The 21,879-nt window shown below is 45.6% G+C and overlaps 1 protein-coding gene across 3 annotated transcripts in view; it reads right to left on the bottom strand.

Moving 5' to 3' along the window:
- Positions 1-21,879, bottom strand: part of GRAMD2B (GRAM domain containing 2B) — a 214,966-nt gene that overhangs the window by 65,778 nt on the left and 127,309 nt on the right. Inside the window, exon 1 of one of the 3 annotated variants that reach the window (XM_040415969.1) lies at positions 8,129-8,290. The exons of the other annotated variants lie outside the window; for them this stretch is intronic. Within the exon in view, the coding sequence (XP_040271903.1) occupies positions 8,129-8,199 (71 nt within the window). The 5' untranslated portion in view covers positions 8,200-8,290. Of the gene's footprint in view, positions 1-8,128; positions 8,291-21,879 lie in introns of those variants that run through there. 3 annotated transcript variants of the gene reach the window in all.

Here is a 21,879-nt window from a genome sequence, read left to right as displayed (position 1 = left end):
TAATATTTGCCATATACATCAGAGATCATTTCTCCAACAGGAAATTTAGCCTTTATGTATATCATGGATTTAAAACAACCTCTTACAAAGACACTACTGTATTTCTATATAGCTCCAACCACTTATGTTTCAAGATGAGTACATGGGAGGACCATCGCAGCACGTCTCGGATGATGAGGATGCAGACCGACAAGGAGGGCAGGGGTGAAGACTGGGTGGAAGATGATGTGGAGGACGATGAGGTCCTCGACCCCACATGGAATCAAGGTCATGTGAGTGACCTGTGTAGTTCGGAGGAAGAGGCGGTGGTCGCACAGAGCATATGTCATACACAGCTTTATGTGGCAGTTCTTGAGCCAAATACAGAAGTGGGCTCCTAACCCACTTGCAAATTTGGCTAAAAAACAAAACAAAAAACAAACCACATCAAAAGCTGGCACAACAAGCTGCGCAAAGTTTGTAGATAAAAGTATGTGTCCCCCGACTCCCGGAACCCCTGCCGATCAGCTGTATGAAGAGGCCGCAGCACTCCATGACTGCTTAGACCTTTTCCTAGGCCTGTGAGGTCATGTTCATCGGTCACATGGCTAAGGGCAGCCCAGTCCCATGGCAAAGCTGCAATACCAAGCAGAGCAGCTATCAAATGGACAGCGCTGTACTTGTTAAGCTGCAAGGAGGCTGTGGCTTCCTCAAACACGATCGGGGAAAGGGGGGGTCCAAGGAGTCAGACACCGACTGATCGCAGATTAATGACCTATAATATAAGACATCAATATGAAAATCCCAGAAAACCCCATTAACTTTCACCCAGATTCTGCAAGGTTTTTTTCAGTAGCACATGGATAAGATTTTATTAAATCTCGTCTACTTTGCTGCTGTAATACGCCTGCAAAATACACATGGTAACAGTCATGTGATCGCTACTGTGAGTACTGCCACGGATCTGAGGCCAAAATGCAGATCCGAAAAAAAACACAGATCGCGTCCGTGTGCGTTCCGCAATTTGTGGAACGGCACGGATAGCCATTAATATAACTACCTATTCTTGTCAGCAAAATGCACAAGAATAGGACAGGTTATATTTTTTTTGCGGCCCACGGAACGAAGCAACGGAGTGCTGTCCGCATCTTTTGCACCCCAATTGAAGCGAGTGGGTCCGCATCCAAGCCGCAAAATAACTGCGGCTCGGAAGCGGACCAAAACAACGTCGTGTGCATGCAGCCTTACTGCTCTGCATCCAATAGGTTTTGTTTGTTTTTTGCGGGTCAGATGCGGATCCATTCCTTAACCACCTCCGGACCGCTGTACGCACAGACGCGTCCTGGAGGTGGTTGATTCATTCCGAGTGGACGCATATACGCGTCATCTCGCGAGACGCGAGATTTCCTGTGAACGCGCGCACACAGGCGCGCGCGCTCACAGGAACGGAAGGTAAGAGAGTTGATCTCCAGCCTGCCAGCGGCGATCGTTCGCTGGCAGGCTGGAGATGTGTTTTTTTTAACCCCTAACAGGTATATTAGACGCTGTTTTGATAACAGCGTCTAATATACCTGCTACCTGGTCCTCTGGTGGTCCCATTTGTTTGGATCGACCACCAGAGGACACAGGTAGCTCAGTAAAGTCCCACCAAGCACCACTACACTACACTACACCCCCCCCCGTCACTTATTAACCCCTTATTAGCCCCTGATCACCCCTAATCACCCCTGATCACCCCATATAGACTCCCTGATCACCCCCCTGTCATTGAATACCCCCCTGTCATTGATCAACCCCCTGTAAAGCTCCATTCAGATGTCCGCATGATTTTTACGGATCCACTGATAGATGGATCGGATCCGCAAAACGCATCCGGACGTCTGAATGAAGCCTTACAGGGTCATGATCAATGACTGTGGTTATCACCCCATATAGACTCCCTGATCACCCCCCTGTCATTGATCACCCCCCTGTCATTGATCACCCCCCTGTAAAGCTCCATTCAGACGTCCGCATGATTTTTACGGATCCACTGATAGATGGATCGGATCCGCAAAACGCATCCGGACGTCTGAATGAAGCCTTACAGGGGCATGATCAATGACTGTGGTGATCACCCCATATAGACTCCCTGATCACCCCCCTGTAAAGCTCCATTCAGATGTCCGCATGATTTTTACGGATCCACTGATAGATGGATCGGATCCGCAAAACGCATCCGGACGTCTGAATGAAGCCTTACAGGGGCATGATCAATGACTGTGGTTATCACCCCATATAGACTCCCTGATCACCCCCCTGTCATTGATCACCCCCCTGTCATTGATTACCCCCCTGTAAAGCTCCATTCAGACGTCCGCATGATTTTTACGGATCCACTGATAGATGGATCGGATCCGCAAAACGCATCCGGACGTCTGAATGAAGCCTTACAGGGGCATGATCAATGACTGTGGTGATCACCCCATATAGACTCCCTGATCACCCCCCTGTCATTGATTACCCCCCTGTCATTGATCACCCCCCCTGTCATTGATCACCCCCCCTGTCATTGATCACCCCCCCTGTCATTGATCACCCCCCCTGTCATTGATCACCCCCCCTGTCATTGATCACCCCCCTGTCATTGATCACCCCCCCTGTCATTGATCACCCCCCCTGTCATTGATCACCCCCCCTGTCATTGATCACCCCCCCTGTCATTGATCACCCCCCCTGTCATTGATCAACCCCCCTGTCATTGATCACCCCCCTGTAAGGCTCCATTCAGACATTTTTTTGGCCCAAGTTAGCGGAATTATTATTTTTTTTTCTTACAAAGTCTCATATTCCACTAACTTGTGACAAAAAATTAAATCTCACATGAACTCACCATACCCCTCACGGAATCCAAATGCGTAAAATTTTTTAGACATTTATATTCCAGACTTCTTCTCACGCTTTAGGGCCCCTAGAATGCCAGGGCAGTATAAATACCCCACATGTGACCCCATTTCGGAAAGAAGACACCCCCAGGTATTCCGTGAGGGGCATATTGAGTCCATGAAAGATTGAAATTTTTGTCCCAAGTTAGCGGAACGGGAGACTTTGTGAGAAAAAAATAAAAAATATCAATTTCCGCTAACTTGTGCCAAAAAAAAAAAATTTCTATGAACTCGCCATGCCCCTCATTGAATACCTTGGGGTGTCTTCTTTCCAAAATGGGGTCACATGTGGGGTATTTATACTGCCCTGGCATTCTAGGGGCCCCAAAGCGTGAGAAGAAGTCTGGTATCCAAATGTCTAAAAATGCCCTCCTAAATGGAATTTGGGCCCATTTGCGCATCTAGGCTGCAAAAAAGTGTCACACATCTGGTATCTCCGTACTCAGGAGAAGGTGGGGAATGTGTTTTGGGGTGTCATTTTACATATACCCATGCTGGGTGAGATAAATATCTTGGTCAAATGCCAACTTTGTATAAAAAAATGGGAAAAGTTGTCTTTTGCCAAGATATTTCTCTCACCCAGCATGGGTATATGTAAAAAGACACCCCAAAACACATTCCCCAACTTCTCCCGAGTACGGAGATACCAGATGTGTGACACTTTTTTGCAGCCTAGGTGGGCAAAGGGGCCCATATTCCAAAGAGCACCTTTCGGATTTCACTGGTCATTTACCTACTTACCACACATTAGGGCCCCTGGAAAATGCCAGGGCAGTATAACTACCCCACAAGTGACCCCATTTTGGAAAGAAGACACCCCAAGGTATTCCGTGAGGGGCATGGCGAGTTCCTAGAATTTTTTATTTTTTGTCACAAGTTAGTGGAAAATGATGATTTTTTTTTTTTTTTTTTTTTCATACAAAGTCTCATATTCCACTAACTTGTGACAAAAAATAAAAACTTCCATGAACTCACTATGCCCATCAGCGAATACCTTGGGGTCTCTTCTTTCCAAAATGGGGTCACTTGTGGGGTAGTTATACTGCCCTGGCATTCTAGGGGCCCAAAGGTGTGGTAAGGAGTTTGAAATCAAATTCTGTAAAAAATGACGAGTGAAATCCGAAAGGTGCTCTTTGGAATATGGGCCCCTTTGCCCACCTAGGCTGCAAAAAAGTGTCACACATCTGGTATCTCCGTACTCGGGAGAAGTTGGGGAATGTGTTTTGGGGTGTCTTTTTACATATACCCATGCTGGATGAGAGAAATATCTTGGCAAAAGACAACTTTTCCCATTTTTTTATACAAAGTTGGCATTTGACCAAGATATTTATCTCACCCAGCATGGGTATATGTAAAATGACACCCCAAAACACATTCCCCAACTTCTACTGAATACGGAGATACCAGATGTGTGACACTTTTTTGCAGCCTAGGTGGGCAAAGGGGCCCACATTCCAAAGAGCACCTTTCGGATTTCACTCGTCATTTTTTACAGAATTTGATTTCAAACTCCTTACCACACATTTGGGCCCCTAGAATGCCAGGGCAGTATAACTACCCCACAAGTGACCCCATTTTGGAAAGAAGAGACCCCAAGGTATTTCGTGATGGGCATAGTGAGTTCATGGAAGTTTTTATTTTTTGTCACAAGTTAGTGGAATATGAGACTTTGTAAGAAAAAAAAATCAAAAAAAAAAATCATCATTTTCCGCTAACTTGTGACAAAAAATAAAAAGTTCTATGAACTCACTATGCCCATCAGCGAATACCTTAGGGTGTGTACTTTCCGAAATGGGGTCATTTGTGGGGTGTTTGTACTGTCTGGGCATTGTAGAACCTCAGGAAACATGACAGGTGCTCAGAAAGTCAGAGCTGCTTCAAAAAGCGGAAATTCACATTTTTGTACCATAGTTTGTAAACGCTATAACTTTTACCCAAAGCATTTTTTTTTTACCCAAACATTTTTTTTTTATCAAAGACATGTAGAACAATAAATTTAGAGCTAAATTTATATATGGATGTCGTTTTTTTTGCAAAATTTTACAACTGAAAGTGAAAAATGTCATTTTTTTGCAAAAAAATCGTTAAATTTCGATTAATAACAAAAAAAGTAAAAATGTCAGCAGCAATGAAATACCACCAAATGAAAGCTCTATTAGTGAGAAGAAAAGGAGGTAAAATTCATTTGGGTGGTAAGTTGCATGACCGAGCAATAAACGGTGAAAGTAGTGTAGGTCAGAAGTGTAAAAAGTGGCCTGGTCTTTCAGGGTGTTTAAGCACTGGGGGCTGAGGTGGTTAAAGGGGGCCGCAAAAGATGTGGACAGCACTTAGTGTACCGTCTGCATCCGTATGTCCGGTCCCCACAAAAAAATTAGAACAGGTTCTATTTTTACAGACAAGAATATGACAGTTCCGTTCTGCAAAATGCATAACACATGGCCGGTATCAGTGTTTTGCAGATTTGCAATTTTCAGACTGCAAAAACGTCCTTAGGGCGCCTTCACACACACGGCATATTATGTGGCTGAAAATTCCCCAACTGAAAATCTGTTCCATTCGTTTGAATGGGGCAGAAAGCACATTGATTTCTGCAAGTTCCATTAAGGTGAACGGAACAGATTTTCAGTTGAGGAATTTTCTGCCACAATCTGTGTGTGAAGGCGCCCTTACATGGGCATTTAGCACAGATCTCACCCTCTGCACTGCAAAGGGTGAATGCTGCGGGTTTCTAATCCGCACCGCACATCAGGTAATGTCCTCACTGAAAATTTTCCCCCAGTCTGTGAATGACAATTTTGTAAATCTCTCCTACTTTGCTGCTGTATTCATTGTGGATTTACTACAAGCAATTCCACTGTGGAAGACCTGTAGTATATACACCACGTGCAGCTGTATCCTTCTATTAAAAGACAGAAAAACCTGCATTCTGTAATACACCGTGCTGCGGAGACCCATTGACTTAAAGGAGTCTGTGATCCACCACATACGACCAAAGACAGGACATCACCGGAGTGAAGGCACAGATCGGAAGCACTACGAAACCCTTCCATGAAATTATAGATCCGTGCCTCCGCACCGCGGAAGATAAAACACAGAGCCCTCATGTTTGTGGGCATTAGCCCTTTGGCTACAATTAACACAGGTTTTTGCCAAGGGTTTCAGTGCGAGTTCCATGCCAAAAACGCGCCACAGTTCATGCAGACAAGTTTTTTTCCAGACTGTGCCAGGACAAAATGGCACGAATTCTGCACCTTGTGGTTCAGCCTCATTCAGTGGGGCTAAAGCGTGATCAGGTCCAAGGCACCAAAATTGAATAATCAAGACAAAAACGGTGTCTGTTTCTGCCATGGAATACTCTGCAGGTTTTGACGTGTCAAAATGCACCATGTGAACATACCCTTAGGCCCCTTTCACACGGGCGAGTATTCCGCACGGGTGCGATGCGTGAGGTGAACGCATTGCACCCGCACTGAATCCGGGCCCATTCACTTCAATGGGGCTGTGCACATGAGCGGTGATTTTCACGCATCACTTGTGCGTTGCGTCAAAATCACAGCATGCTCTATATGTTGCGTTTTTCAGGGAAAATATTAAAATCTACAGAATACCTAACCCAAAACCGAACTTCAGTGAAGAAGTCCGGGTTTGGGTCTGTGTGCCACATTCAGTTTTTTCTCACGCACGTGCAAAATGAATTGCGCTCGCGCAGGAAAAAAAACTGAAGAACGCAATCGCATACAAAACTCATCCCACTCCCTGGCAGCAAAAAAGCACGGTTTTCCCGCGACGCACCCGCATCCTATCCGGCCCTCACACGCGACGCCTATGTGAGAGAGGCCTTAGTTGATTTAGCTCTTTTGCCACTACCATTACAAATCATGTTGTGGATTTTCTGCAGCAATCCCACCTGTGTGAACATAACCTTACTGGAAATCTTAAAAACTTTTCACGTTAATGCCCATTGCTCTGAAGGTCAGTACGCTTATAATGTCAGGTCTCTGCAGCACCGAGAAGGCCTTATGGGAATATTATAGACTGTGCGATACAATGCCCATGACATATTAGATCATTTTGACTTGACTAGAGAAGTGTACACAGAACGGATCTTGCGCCATTGTGAAAGCTTACAGGTCGAGTATGTGGAGCACCCTGTATACCTATGCAGTGACACATCACTGTTTGCAGGTTAAATACATGATCTCATCACATATCTCAATAGACGCTAAGAATCCGAAAACCCTGACCTCAATCCCTAATGAGGACTTTACCATAATTAGTGTTGGGCAAAGCATACAAAGCAGAATTTGGTCTGAAATTTAGGAAAACTTCAATTCGCAACAAAGCCGAATTTCCTTGCGCTTCGTGGTAACGAACCAGGTTTTCTCTAAAATGACAGCTGCACGTTTTACAAAGTGAAAGTAAGAAGCCCCGGAATGCAAGATCACACAATGCCGTGCAGCCAGCCAATCCGCAGACAGCCAACCCCTGTGATGTGACAGTCCTATAAAACCCTCACCCCACGTGGTCTCCGCCATGGTCCTGTGAGCCGAGCATAGGGAGAGACATGGCAAGCGCTCGTGCGCTAGGGACAGTGTTGCTGCAATAATCCAGGGGCCCAGGTTTGATCCATCCACCATGTCCGGCACCTGGTTTTAACCCTAATACATTTTAAAAGCAAAATACCATTAGGTTCATAGTATGGAGGGATCACGGAAAGGGATAAGCAAACTTGTGTTTTCAACTTCGGCGTACAAGGTTCGGGTTTCCTAAGAATTCAGTTATGGATTCCGCCATTATGGTCCGTGGTAACGAAATCCTAAACAGAATTCTTAGAAAACCCGCAGCTTGTACGCCGAACTTGAAAAACACAAGTTCGCTCATCACTAGTCAAGACATCTTCCTAAAAAAACTGGGAAGCACCAATACAAAATGGTATGGTGAGGCAACAACTCAGGGTGGTATAATGCATTTCCGGAGACGACGAGGCGCAATACAGAGAAACAGCAGATGGACGTATTTCTAACACTAGCTTTGACATTCAGGATACTTGGTGGTGCTTTTAATGAAGTCACTCCCTAGTTTTCCCAGAAGCGGGTAACTAATAAAGGCTGAACAATGTAAAAACAAAAATGTAAGATGCCAAGTTCTGAACATGGTGGTGACAGGAGTACAGAATGCACACAGTGCCAGTTCCAGCCACATACCACCCTATGTTCTGTACTTACGGCACAGACAAAGCCTTAGGGTCTTTCTTCAGCTCTTCGGGGTCACACACAGGCTCTGTCATGATCACCATTTCCCCAGCAGGTAGGGGTCTCAGCAGCAGCTCTTCCACTCCCACAGGGGTTGACTTTCTGCACAAATTCTTCCCCACCTCTAGCCCTGACACCCGCTGCACATATACAATCTTCTGCCACAGACCTGGTGCTGGCGTAGTAGTAATAATAGCAGCACAGGAACCAGTCCAACCTGTCTCACTGCAAGTTAGGAGAAGTCAATTGTCCGCCAGCCAGCTGCAAGCATTAGCTTTCTCCAATGCAAAGCAGCTGATTTCAATTTACAAAAAAAATAAAAAATCAATTGAAAAGAAAAAAAAAAAGACATGTTTGAAGATGCAAAGTGGATAAACAGGGGCCAATGGCTGCTACTACCCAAGTGGGGTGGGTGTGAGGGCAAGTTTATACCAGTCACCAGTAAATATTCAGGAGGATGTCTGCATTATATAACAATAGAGCCCTCTGAAGCCCCTTGCAGGGGCTGTGTGACCTAATGGGGTCACACAGCGATTGCGTTGTGTTTTTCTGCGCGAGTGCAAAGCGTTTTAATGCGTTTTGTACGCGCGTGATAAAAAAAATGTATGCGGTACCCAGACCCGAACCCGGACTTCTTCACTGAAGTTCGGGGTTTGGGTTCGGTGTTCTGTAGATTTTATTATTTTCCTTTATAACATGGTTATAATGGAAAATAATAGCATTCTTCAATACAGAATGCTAAGTAAAATGTCCATTAAGGGTTAAAAAAAAATAAAAAAAATTACTCACCTCATCCACTTGATCGCGCAGCCGTTATCGTCTTCTTTCTTCTTCTTGCAGGACCTGCAAAAGGACCTACGCTGACATCATCGCACTCGCCACGTAGTGAGCGCGGTGACGTCAGCGTAGATCCTGCTGAATGAAGATAGAAGGTCCTTTCACGCAGCCCTGGCTCCACAGAAGTAAATGGGGCTTCAGTGAAAAACGCATTGAATCCTGACCCATTCATTTCAATGGGTCTGTGTACATGAGCGTTTTTTTTCACGCATCAGTTCTGCGTTGCGTGAAAAACGCAGCATATTCTATATTCTGCTTTTTTAACACAGCCCTGGCCCCATAGAAGTGAATGGGGCTTCAGTGATGCGTTTTTCACTGATGGCTACTAGGAGATGTTGTTTGTAAACCTTCCGTTTTTTATCACGTGCGTGAAAAACGCATCAAAACGCATTACACCCGAGCGGAAAAAACGGAACAACTGAATGCAATCGCAGACAAAACTGACTGAACTTGCTTGCAAAATGGTGCGAATTTCACTGAACGCACCCTTAACGCATCCGGACCTAATCCGTCACGCTTGTGTGAAAGAGGCCTAAGGCCCCTTTCACACGAGCGAGAATATCGCATGGGTGCAATGCGTGATGCGAACGCATTGCGCCCTCACGGAATACGGACCCATTCATTTAAATGGGTCTTCTGTGTACATGAGCGGTGGTTTTCACGCATCACTTTTGGGTTGTGTGAAAATCGCAACATGTTCTATATTCTGCAATTTTCACGCAATGCTGGCCTCATAGAAGTGAATGGGCTGCGTAAAAATCGAATCGCATCCGCAAGCAAGTGCAGATGCGATGCGTTTTTTTTTACGGATGGTTGCTAAGAGATGTTGTTTGTAAACATTCCGTTTTTTATTATGCGCGTGAAAAACGCAGTAAATCGCATTGCACCCACGCGATAAAAACTCAACAACTGAACGCGATTTCAAACAAAACTGAATGGCTTTGTTTGCGAAATCGCTCAGTTTTCACTGAACGCATCCACAACGCATCTGGACATAATCCAGACACGCTCGTCTGCAAGGGGCCTTAGTGTCCGGATAAGGTCCGGATGCGTTGCGGCAAACACGCGCGAGTAAGTACGCAATTGCAGTCAGTTTTGACTGCGATTGCGCTCCGTTGTTCAGTTTTTATCGTGCGGGTGCAATGCGTTTTGCACGCGTGTGATAAAAAACTGAATGTGGTACCCAGACCCGAACTTCTTCACAGAAGTTCAGGTTTGGGTTCGGTGTTGTGTAGATGTTATTATTTTCCCTTATAACATGGTTATAAGGGAATTTAATAGCATTCTTAATACAGAATGCATAGTAAAATAGGGATGGAGGGGTTAAAAAAAAAATAATAATCATTTTAACTCTCCTTAATCCACTTGTTCGCCCAGCCGACTTCTCTTCTGTCTTCATCTGTGGCGTAGTGACGTCATCAAAGGTCCTTTTCCTCACAGATGAAGACAGAAGAAATGCCGGCTGCGCGAACAAGTGGATTAAGGTGAGTTAAATTATTTTTTTTTATTTTTTTTAACCCCTCCAGCCCTATTTTACTTTGCATTCTGTATTCAGAATGCTATTATTTTCCCTTATAACCATGTTATAAGGGAAAATAATAATGATCGGGTCCCCATCCCGATCGTCACCTAGCAACTGTGCGTGAAAATCACACCGCATCCGCACTTCCTTGCGGATGCTTGCGATTTTCACGCGGCCCCATTCACTTCTTTGGGGCCTGCGTTGCGTGAAAAACGCACAAAATAGAGCTTGCTGCGATTTTCACGCAACGCACAAGTGATGCGTGAAAATCACCGCTCATGTGAACAGCCCCATAGAAATGAATGGGTCCGGATTCAGTGCGGGTGCAATGCGTTTAACTCACGCATTGCACCCGCGCGGAAAACTCGCCCGTGTGAAAGGGGCCTAAAGGTTACATAGCATCATAAGGGCTCATGGCCACGAACGTAAGGGCTCCGTGCTGCGGACTGCATACGGCGGTTCCGCAATACAAGGGTCATCAGCCATGTGCATTCCGCATCACGGATACGGATCAAATCACTTAAAAGGGTCCGCAAATCCGGAGATGCTGTGCGGAAGAACGGATCGGAACCCAACGGATGCACTACAGAGTGCTTCCATGGTGTTTCTTGCTGTGCCTCCGCTTCGCAAAAAAGTAGTGCATGCACTACTCTTTTTGCGATGCAGACCGTCGGATGCAGATCGCGGACCCCATTCAAGTGAATGGGTCTGCGATCCGCATGCGGCTGCCCCATGGTCAGTGCCCGTGCATTGTGGACCGGCAGCACGGGCACGGAGCCCTTACGTTCGTGGGCATGAGCCCTAAATCAGTATAATGCTATGTGACCCCGTCAGTGCTGGGTGGTCTGGCCGGGAGCTGCGCTGCTGACTCGCAGCATGACACACGCTCGTCTGCAAAGGGCTTAAATGTTTAAGAAGACGGAAAAGCACTAGTTTTACCTGTCACACAAGAATGGTTTCCCAGCCAGTTATTTATGCAGAATCATCATGATTGAGGCTAGGGCTGCACGCCAACATTTGTCGTAGTCCTGTCACGCAACACTTTTGATAATGACAGTCAATGGTGTCGCACTGTGACATACTGCAAAACAACAGAAATTCCATTGTATTTTTTGTAAAACTGCGTTGCAACGGCAGCATGTCGCATTGCGACACCATAGACATAGTCATTACAAAAAATATTGCGCGACATTACTGCGACATAAAGGTCATGTCGCAGTGTAGTTGTACTCCTTTTGTTGCACGACTGATTGTCGTGCGACAAATATCGTTATGTAGCCATACCCTTAGGCCTTATACACGCGACTGTATGTATTTGTGTTGGCAAACGGCAGATCCGCGAAATATGGATACCGTCCGTGTACCGTCCGCATTTTTTTGTGGAACCATTGACTTCAAAGGGTTTGTAGTCCGCATTCTGCAGACAAGTATAGGACATGCTATATCCTTTTGCGGAACGGCGTACAAGGCACAAAATCGGTCGTTTGTGTCGTACGGCAGGACAGAAAAGAGAACTTGGGACACTTTTTACGTCTAAAAGTGACTCGATTCCATTAGTAAACGTACCCCACTGGGCGTCCATTTATCAAAACTATCTAACAGGAAAACTGTCTTAGTTGCCCATAGCAACCAATGAGAGGTAAGCTTTCATTTTTTTCAGAACACTTTAAGAAATGAAAGGTGAGCTCTGATTGGTTGCTATGGGCAACTAAGACAGTTCTCCTGTTAGACAGTTTTGATAAATGAGGCCCAATTTACTAAAGTGAGTGCACCAAAATTACCCCACAATTCTGGCACAAAATTCTGTCAGTAAGCTTACCTATAGTTGTAGGGAAGTTCACACATAGGGGGCTTTTTATTAGGGTGGCCAGACGTCTGGTTTTAGGACAGTCCAGTTTTCTGTCTCCCTGTCCTCCGTCTGGCACAGGGATGTCCTCCCTTTCAGCAGCTCACGCTTAGACAGCAGCATTGTGCTATCTGAGTGTGAGCCGCAGCAACATATTAACTGGCTGAGGCTTCTCTGACCCCCTGTCAGTTTTAGAGCTGGCGGACATGGCTCTCTTTGGCTGACTGAGGGGGAGAGAAGCACTGCCAGCTCCAGTGCAGCTCACCTCACCATCTTCCAGGTCTATTTTTTCCCCCTTCCCTGGCAACTGGGGGCGTGGCTTGCGGGCTTGACTTTTGGACTTGGGGCGTGATGTGTGGACTTTGGGGTGTGGTTTGGCTACAGTGTCAGGCTTTTGAGGGTGAAGCAAATGGTTACCCTACTTTTTATGCCAGCGTTTGTTTCCCCCTTTGCCGGAGGAGAAAACGGCTAATTTATGATGAGGCTCAGGCGTGTAACACCCCAGAGTGGTGTTACCACTTCTGCACCTTGCTACTGTCTTTATCGGTCTAACCTCATGTCATCTTGTGTATTTATTCCAGGTCCTCCACAATGTGCATTCCAATTTTGTTATGTAACCGTTCATGTAATATGCCTGGTTCACCAGCAGTTGGCAGCAAACATGGCAGAGCTGTATGTAGATAGAATGGAACCTTCCATTCCATTCTAACCCTCTGTCTAAGGAAAGGTGGAGACTAGTTAGTTAGAGGTCAGTCCTAGCTTACCCCAAGCTAGGTGAAGGTGTCTAAGGCCATGTCTCTTCGGGACGTACCCAAGCCCAAACCAAGCCAGCCAGAGCACCCTAAGCTCAGCTGGACATGGAGGCAGAAGCTTAAAGCTTCAGAAGCCAGGAAGAAAGTTCCCTGATATAACTTAAGAGACAGACTACAGAAGGAAAGTGCAGCATACAGCGAAAGCAAAGTTATTCAGTCAGCCTGTCAGTACAGCAGAGCCATAGAGCAACCGATGTAGCAGTGTTAAGTTTGTTTGCCTGCCAGAGTTGATGCTAAAGCCTGCTGGGACCAAGATAAAGTCTGTAAACCGTTTGGAGAAACGTTTATGCAAAGTAAAGCTGCTTTTCAACTTCATCACAAGGTCTGGACTCAATTTATTCTTCATCCCACCATTCAACTACCCCCTTTGTCTGCTTCAGAGCCAACGCCTGGGATTCCAGCGTATCCAGTTAGGAGCACTGTTACACGTGCACAAAACATTAAGGGACATTATAGGCCACCCTATATCACTCGCCAATTCCTACACCTGGGTACCAACACCATTTCTTAAAGGGACTGTGTCCTGTTGTTGCTTCATTGCAACTGGCATCACGAAACACTCATCTCATCTTAAAGGGACCCCTTGCAGACTGCGTCTTTGTTGCAGGCGCATCCCCAGCCATCCGCGCACCTGGAGTAAGAACTACTCCAGGCCCTGACTGGCGTAGTTTTTATTCCTATTTTACGCCCGTTTCAATGCGCATATGTGTAGGGCCGATGTCCCGGACCCCACCACACCCTGTAACTGCCAAGTGACTGGAGAGTAGTGAGAACAGCGCAAAAACTCCTGTGTGACAAAATATTGTCCATGGGCATTTAAAAACGGTTAGTGTAAAAATATTCGTAAATGACCCCCAGAGTTTTTAGGAGAAGGTTTTGAGGCAGATTTTTCTTATCACACCCCCACCACTCCCAAGTGGCGAGGACGGCCTAAAAACACAGTGCGAGTTTTTAAAAAAATTGTATGGCGCATCTATTAAATGACCCTCAGGCTGGATTATAAATGTGGCACATGGCTAGTTACTATGTTCAAATGTCGGATTTTTGCCACAGGTTTTTAGCATGGATTCCGCACTGAAAACTGCATGGCATCTGCACCGTTTTATGATGGAAGTCCAATGGGATTATTTACATGTGGTTTTCCAGACTGCATGAAGAATGGACACGTCCATTCTTTGTGTGGGATCCACATGGACACCACAGGAAATCACGGCAGGAGTCCAATCATAGTATAGCTCCATTCAATGGAGCTAAACTGTGAGCAGGTCTGCAATACTAAAATTGAAAAACCAAGACTGAATACACAGCTTCTGTTGACTGTTCCAAAATCCGCCATGTAAACATAGCCTTAGGCTGGGTTCACACTTGAGCGTTTTACAGCGCGTTCAAACGCGCTGTGAGGCTGGGTTCAGACCTGAGCGCATTTTATATGCGCGTTTAACGCGCGTTTTTGTCGCGCGTTTTTATGCACGTTTTTTGCAATAGTAAACGCGCGTTTGACGCGCGTTTCTGTGATTGACTGCAGTGTCCTATGGCCACAAACGCGCGTCAAAACGCCCCAAAGAAGCTCAAGAACTTGTTTGAGCGTAGGGCGTTTTTCAGTGCGTTCAAACGCGCTGTAAAACGCTCAAGTGAGAACCAGGGCCATAGGGAAGCATTGGTTTTCATGTGTTGAGCGTTTTACAGCGCGTTTGAACGCGCTGTAAGACGCTCAGGTCTGAACCCAGCCTAAAACGCTCAACACATGAAAACCAATGCTTCCCAATGGCCCTGGCTTTCACTTGAGCGTTTTACAGCGCGTTTGAACGCGCTGAAAAACGCCCTACGCTCAAACAAGTTCTTGAGCTTCTTTGGGGCGTTTTGACGCGCGTTTGTGGCCATAGGACACTGCAGTCAATCACACAAACACGCGTGAAACGCGCGTTTACTATTGCAAAAAACGCGCATAAAAACGCGCGACAAAAACGCGCATATAAAATACGCTCAGGTCTGAACCCAGCCTAAAGCCTCTCTCATGTGTCTGAAAATCTCAGACGTGTGCTGTCCCTGTTCTCCATGGACAGCACACATATCCATTCATTTCAATGTATTTTTTTTACACATCCTTGGCTTTTTACTGACTTTGGCCTCATGCACACGGCCGTTGCCATTTTTTCGGTCCGCAAATTTGTGGATCCACAAAAGATGGATACCAGCCATGTGTGTTCCACATTTTGTGGAACAGAACATCCTGCCCTCTATAGAACAGTCCTATCCTTGTCCATAATATGGACAAGAATAGGACATGTCCTGGTATTTTTTGCTGGACCATGGAACGAACGTGCAAATGTAGGCAGCACGCAGAGTGCTGTCCGCATCTTTTTCAGCCCCATTGAAGTGAACGGGTTCACATCTGATCCGCGGATCGAATGGAGACATCCACTAGTTTGATCCTTGATGCTTACCAAACAACCCATTGAAGTATCTGAGTCCATGATACAGCATACAATGTCAATCAGCTGCTTCTAAGGCCACCAGGATATTGTCATGCATTAAACGAGGCATGGACTCGCGGGGCAGGGATGTAATACTACAACTTTACAAAGCGCTGGTGCGGCCTCATCTGGAATATGCAGTCCAGTTCTGGGTACCAGTACATAGAAAGGATGCACTGCAGCTGGAAAAAGTACAGGGGAGAGCGACTAAAATGATGAGGGGCATGTAGGGTCTTAGTTATGAAGAAAGATTAAAAGAATTTAATTTATTTAGTCTTGAGAAGAGACGTGTAAGGGGTGACATGATTAATCTGTACAAGTATATAAATGGGCCATACAAAAAATACGGCGAAAAGCTGTTCCATGTAAAATGTGCTCAAAAGACAAAGGGGCACTGCATCCAACTGGAGAAGAAAGAGTTCAGTCTCCAGAAGTGTCAAAGCTTCTTTACTGTGAGAACTGTGAAGCTGTGGAATAGACTTCCTCAGGACATGGTCACAGCAGGAACAGTGGACAGTTTCAAAAAGGGTTTAGACGAAAACATTAATGCTTATGAAAACGTGTAGAAATCTGAGTCTTCACTTCCTTCTGGGATTCGCGTCCCCACCTATCCCTTGGTTGAACTTGATGGACGTATGTCTTTTCAACCGTATTAACTATGTGACTATGTAACTATGATATCCACAGTCTGTCAATGATTTTCACTGACCATTGGTAAGAGATGCTCTGGAAATCCCCTTTTCAGCTTAGCAGTGTATGTAGAATACACTAGCACCGAGGTACTTGTCGAAACCGAAGCCGAGTTCGGTTTCAAGTTTTAAAGTGATTTTCCACTTTAAAAATCAACTACAGAAGTTAATCAACCAAGTCATGTGCAACTTCGTGAATAACTAACTTCGGCTCATCGGAGCCCATACATTCTAATACTGAGATGAATCACCGTACAGTATTGTTCCAAAGTTTTGAACAAAGCGACTTCGGATGAAGCATCCGAGGCTTGCTTTGCTCAACACTAAAAGTAATGGTGTGCATTGGGTGCTACTCCAGATATTTTTTTTTCATGTTTAAGGATTCTTCTTTTTGCTGCACCCCAGACCTAGGCATATCTGCAATTGTAAATAGTTTTGTGTTATGTATTTTATGTTATATGGCTGTTCATTCCAAGAGATGAGGTATGGATGGAAAAGGTTGGCAGAAACAGGGAAAACCACCCTGTTCCTCCTCTCTTGGTAGGAGTGGGCTGGTCTGACTTCTTGCTAGGAGGGAGTGTTGCTGTCCAGCTACAGAGAAAAGTAATGGGTCAGTAAGAAAAGCACCAGGACATGCACTACTTTGATCCGTAATGCGGACCAAGCACGCCCATTGAAGTCTATGGGTCCGTGAAAATCACTGACACACGTCCGTGTTGTGTCTGTTTTTCACTGATGACTAATAGGAGATTCTTTGGAAATTAATTTTCAGCTGAGCAACGTCAGTGAATTATGGATGACACACGGATGGTAAAAACAGACACACGCACCAAGCACGGATCCTTCACGGACAGCTTCACGGATGAAACGTGAGGTGAACGCATTGCACCCGCACTGAATCCCGACCCATTCATTTCTATGGGGCTGTGCACACGAGCAGTGATTTTCACGCATCACTTGTGCGTTGCGTGAAAATCGCAGCATGCTCCTCTTTGTGCGTTTTTCACGTAACGCAGGCCCTATAGAAATGAATGGAGTTGCATAAAAATTGCAAGCATCCGCAAGCAAGTGCGGATGCAGTGCGATTTTCATGCACGGTTGCTAAGAGACGATCGGGATGGGGACCCGATCATTATTATTTTCCCTTTTAACATGGTTATAAGGGAAAATAATAGCATTCTGAATACAGAATGCATAGTAAAATAGGGCTGGAGGGGTTAATTTTTTTTTTTTTTAAATTAAACTTACCTTAATCCACTTGCTCGCGCAGCCCGGCTTCTCTTCTGTCTCCTTCTTTGCTGATTGCAGGAAAAGGACCTGTGGTGACGTCACTCCGGTCATCACATGATCCATCACCATGGTAAAAGATCATGTGACGGACCATGTGATGACCGGAGTGATGTCACCAGTCTAATTTTTTTTTTAAAACCTGTGGTGACATCACTCCGGTCATCACATGGTCCGTCACATGATCTTTTACCATGGTGATGGATCATGTGATGACCGGAGTGACGTCACCACAGGTCCTTTTCCTGCAATCAGCAAAGAAGGAGACAGAAGAGAAGCCAGGCTGCGCGAGCAAGTGGATTAAGGTGAGTTCAATTTTTCATTTTTTTTTTTACCCCCTCCAGCCCTATTTTACTATGCATTCTGTATTCAGAATGCTATTATTTTCCCTTATAACCATGTTATAAGGGAAAAAAATACAATCTACAGAACACTGATCCCAAGCCCGAACTTCTGTGAAGAAGTTCGGGTTTGGGTACCAAACATGCGTGATTTTTCTCACGCGAGTGCAAAACGCATTACAATGTTTTGCACTCGCGTGGAAAAATCGCGCATGTTCCCGCAACGCACCCGCACCTTTTCCCGCAACGCCCGTGTGAAAGGGGCCTTAACCTCACAGTGGACACCTATTCCCACAAGTGTCAATATACAGCCATACAACCTGCCACCATATCTCATCAACTGGTGCTAGAATCTGCACTTTGTATTTGCTGCTACTTGATGGTAAGCAAGTTATATTTTGTACTAACTAAGAGAGACTTAGGGCTCTTTCACACCTGCGTTCTTTTCTTCCGGCATAGAGTTCCGTCGTCGGGGCTCTATGCCGGAAGAATCCTGATCAGGATTATCCCCATGCATTCTGAATGGAGTGAAATCCGTTCAGGATGCATCAGGATGTCTTCAGTTCCGGAACGGAACATTTTTGGGCCGGAGAAAATACTGCAGCATGCTGTGCTTTTTGCTCCGGCCAAAAATCCGGAACACTTGCCGCAATGCCGGATCCGGAATTAATGCCCATTGAAAGGCATTGATCCGGATCCGGCCTTAAGCTAAACGTCGTTTCGGCGCATTGCCGGAGCCGACATTTAGCTTTTTCAGAGTGGTTACCATGGCTGCCGGGACGCTAAAGTCCTGGCAGCCATGGTAAAGTGTAGCGGGGAGCGGGGGAGCAGCATACTTACCGTCCGTGCGGCTCCCGGGGCGCTCCAGAGTGACGTCAGGGCGCCCCAAGCGCATGGATCATGTGATCGCATTGGACACGTCATCCATGCGCATGGGGCGCCCTGACGTCATTCTGGAGCGCCCCGGGAGCCGCACGGACTGTAAGTATACCGCTCCCCCGCTCCCCACTACTACTATGGCAACCAGGACTTTAATAGCGTCATGGCTGCCATAGTAACACTGAACGCATTTTGAAGACGGTTCCGTCTTCAAATGCTTTCAGTACACTTGCGTTTTTCCGGATCCGGAGTGTAATTCCGGCAAGTGGAGTACATGCCGGATCCGGACAACGCAAGTGTGAAAGAGGCCTTACATGTTTACTTCTGGCATGATTCTTCAAACTACATTTACACTTCATCGATCCCCAGGGAGCAACGGCCTAAGGGAGTATACCGTGACACAACACCTCATCAGGGCCACTACCACTCCCATCCTCTGCACCGGCTCCTCAGAGGCTCAATGTACTTTATGTTCTTTTGAATCCATTTATGGCTTTAACAGCAGTGAAATTTTTGGTGGTGTCAGTGGAGGAGCTGCATATGCATACAGTATATTCTATGAGTGAAGGAGCTGCGTATGAGTATATACTGTGAGTGGAGGAGCTCTGTATGCTTATATACTGTACTGTGAGTGGAGGAGCTGCCTAAGTGTATATACTGTGAGAGGAGGAGCTGTGGATATATATGTGGATTTTTTGAATGTTTTACTGTGCAGGAAACATTTTTTTTAAATGTAAAAGTTCCGACATTTTCGGACGCGGTGATACCTAATATGTTTAATTTTTTTGTGTAGAGATTTTTATATGCAAAATTGAGAAAGGAGTTTGATATAAACTTTTAAAAGTTTTGTGTTTTTTTTATTTTTTAAAAACTTTTTTCACTCTTTACTTAATAACTATTAGCCCCCTTAGGCCTGTTTCAGACGAGCATGTCCTGTGCAGGAATCACGCTCTATGTGGGAGTGTGATTTCCCATTATGGACACGGCTCGTTTCTCAGGAGAGTACAGCATTAGGGCTCATGCACACAAACCTGTGCAGCCCGTGCCCGTATTGCATCCCTCAGCGGGTCCACAATGTAGGGGCACCGGCCATATGCGCTCCATATGACAGATGCCGACCCGTTCACTTGAATGGGTCCGTAATCCGCAAGATACAGAGTGGTGTGGAGTGGAGGCTCAGAAAGGAAGCCCAAGGAAGCACTATGGAGCGCTTCCGTGGGATTTCAGTCTGTGCCTCTGCACTGCAAAAATATAGAACATGTTCTATTTTTTTGAGGTGTGGACTGTATTGCAGACCCATTCACTTGACGGTGGCCACACTTGCATTGAGGACCACTATTTGTGGTCTGCAGCACGGGCATGGGGCGCAAACTTCGTGTGCATGAGCCCTTATACTGATTTACTATGCTGTGTGTCTCTGCATGACCTTACTGCTACAGAATCATATTGACAGCATTACGTCATTATAATTCGGTAGATACAGGAACAGCTGTTTGGCGTGGTGACACTTCCTTCCCAACAATTGCCTGCTAAATTGTCCCATGTAAGGGGACTTTAAGATGAATTAGACTAGTTTAGAATTGATCTGCTCATCTCTAATTATCACAAGAAGCTCAAGCTTGACTTTTTCAGTTGCATGAAATCACATGTGAAGGGGTGTATATCTCACCCAGGTTCCTCAACTGGGTGAGGTAAGTAAGATCCAGGATGGTGCTGGCTTCAGCAAACATAGTTTCTGAAGCTATTTTTCTTTAGTAGTTCATGGGCTGGATTTTATTGGACTGGGGAAGGTAGGTTTGGTAGTGGGAGCTCCACAGTCTACCCCATTCCAGGGCAGGTTTTTTCCCTAGCCTGAGGGATCTTCAGGTGTAACCACCTGGGATCGTTAAGAGGGAAGTGTGGAGGCTTGTGTGGTCAGAGCCAGGTGGCTTAGAGAAGTTGAATTCCTTACCCATGTGGACTGTGTTTGGTGGGCTGACCTGCTGAGGCTTGGAGCTTGAGACACTGTATTTAGAGGTGAGCCAGGGAAAACAAAGTTGTGTTAGTTAGGGCCCAGACCGGCAGGAGTTTATTTTGTTTGTGATGTGCCACAATAAAGCACAAGTTTGGACCTGAATCCTGGTGTCTGTGAAGGAAGTCTGTAATTGTGACCTCCCTGAAGGAAGGTGATCCCTTACAATCCCCATAAGGATACATTAAGGTGTGATATTGCACTTGGGTGCTAATCATGGCCTACAAATACAGCCACATGGTCAGGTTTCTGCATGCAGTTTTGTAAGCCAAGATTAGGAGTAGATCATAAAAGAAAATGTATGAATAAGGCCTCAGTGGTCCGTGTCTGACTTTGCTCCAGTTGTGTTTCCTTGTGTCTTCCCTTTTTTTTTTTTTTTGTCTGACAGGGGGAAAAAAAGGAAGGTTAATGAAAAGTGTAATTTTATTGCACCAAGGTCTTGTAGAAAAAAACGGACACGGATGACATACCAGTTGTGCATCTGTTTTTTTTTGACGGACCCATTGACTTGAATGGGTCCGTCCTCTCTTTTCGGCCTCATGCACACGACCGTTGTTTTATTCCGTGTCTGTTGCGTTGTTTTTCTTGATTTTCAATGGGTCTGTTGATAACTTGGCTAATGCACCGTTTGCCATCCGCATCTGTGGTTCCAGTCTGTCAAAAAAATATAACCTGTCCTATTTTCACGGACCCATTCAAGTCAATGGGACCGCTAAAAAACGCGGAGGCACACAAGATTGTCGTCCACGTCCGTTTTTTTCCTATCATTTGCATGGCAAACCTTACCTAGACTTTTTTATTTATTTTTTTTTTATTTTTTATTTTTACATTCCTTTGTCTGGTGGTCCTCCAAAAATAAAGGAAGACACACGGAAACGGAACAACGGAACCCAATTTTACGGAACACAACGGTCGTGTGCAAGAGGCCTTCCACTGACAAGAATAGGACAGGTTATATTTTTTTGAGGGACTGGGATCACGAAAGCGGAGAAAAAATAGAGGACTATCATTTTTTTTTCACAGCTC

The sequence above is a fragment of the Bufo bufo genome, chromosome 2 (assembly GCF_905171765.1).
Source record: "Bufo bufo chromosome 2, aBufBuf1.1, whole genome shotgun sequence".
In the NCBI taxonomy this organism is placed as follows: Eukaryota; Metazoa; Chordata; class Amphibia; order Anura; family Bufonidae; genus Bufo; species Bufo bufo.
Note: the sequence above shows the minus strand (reverse complement) of the source record. Positions and strands in the feature narration are given on the sequence as shown.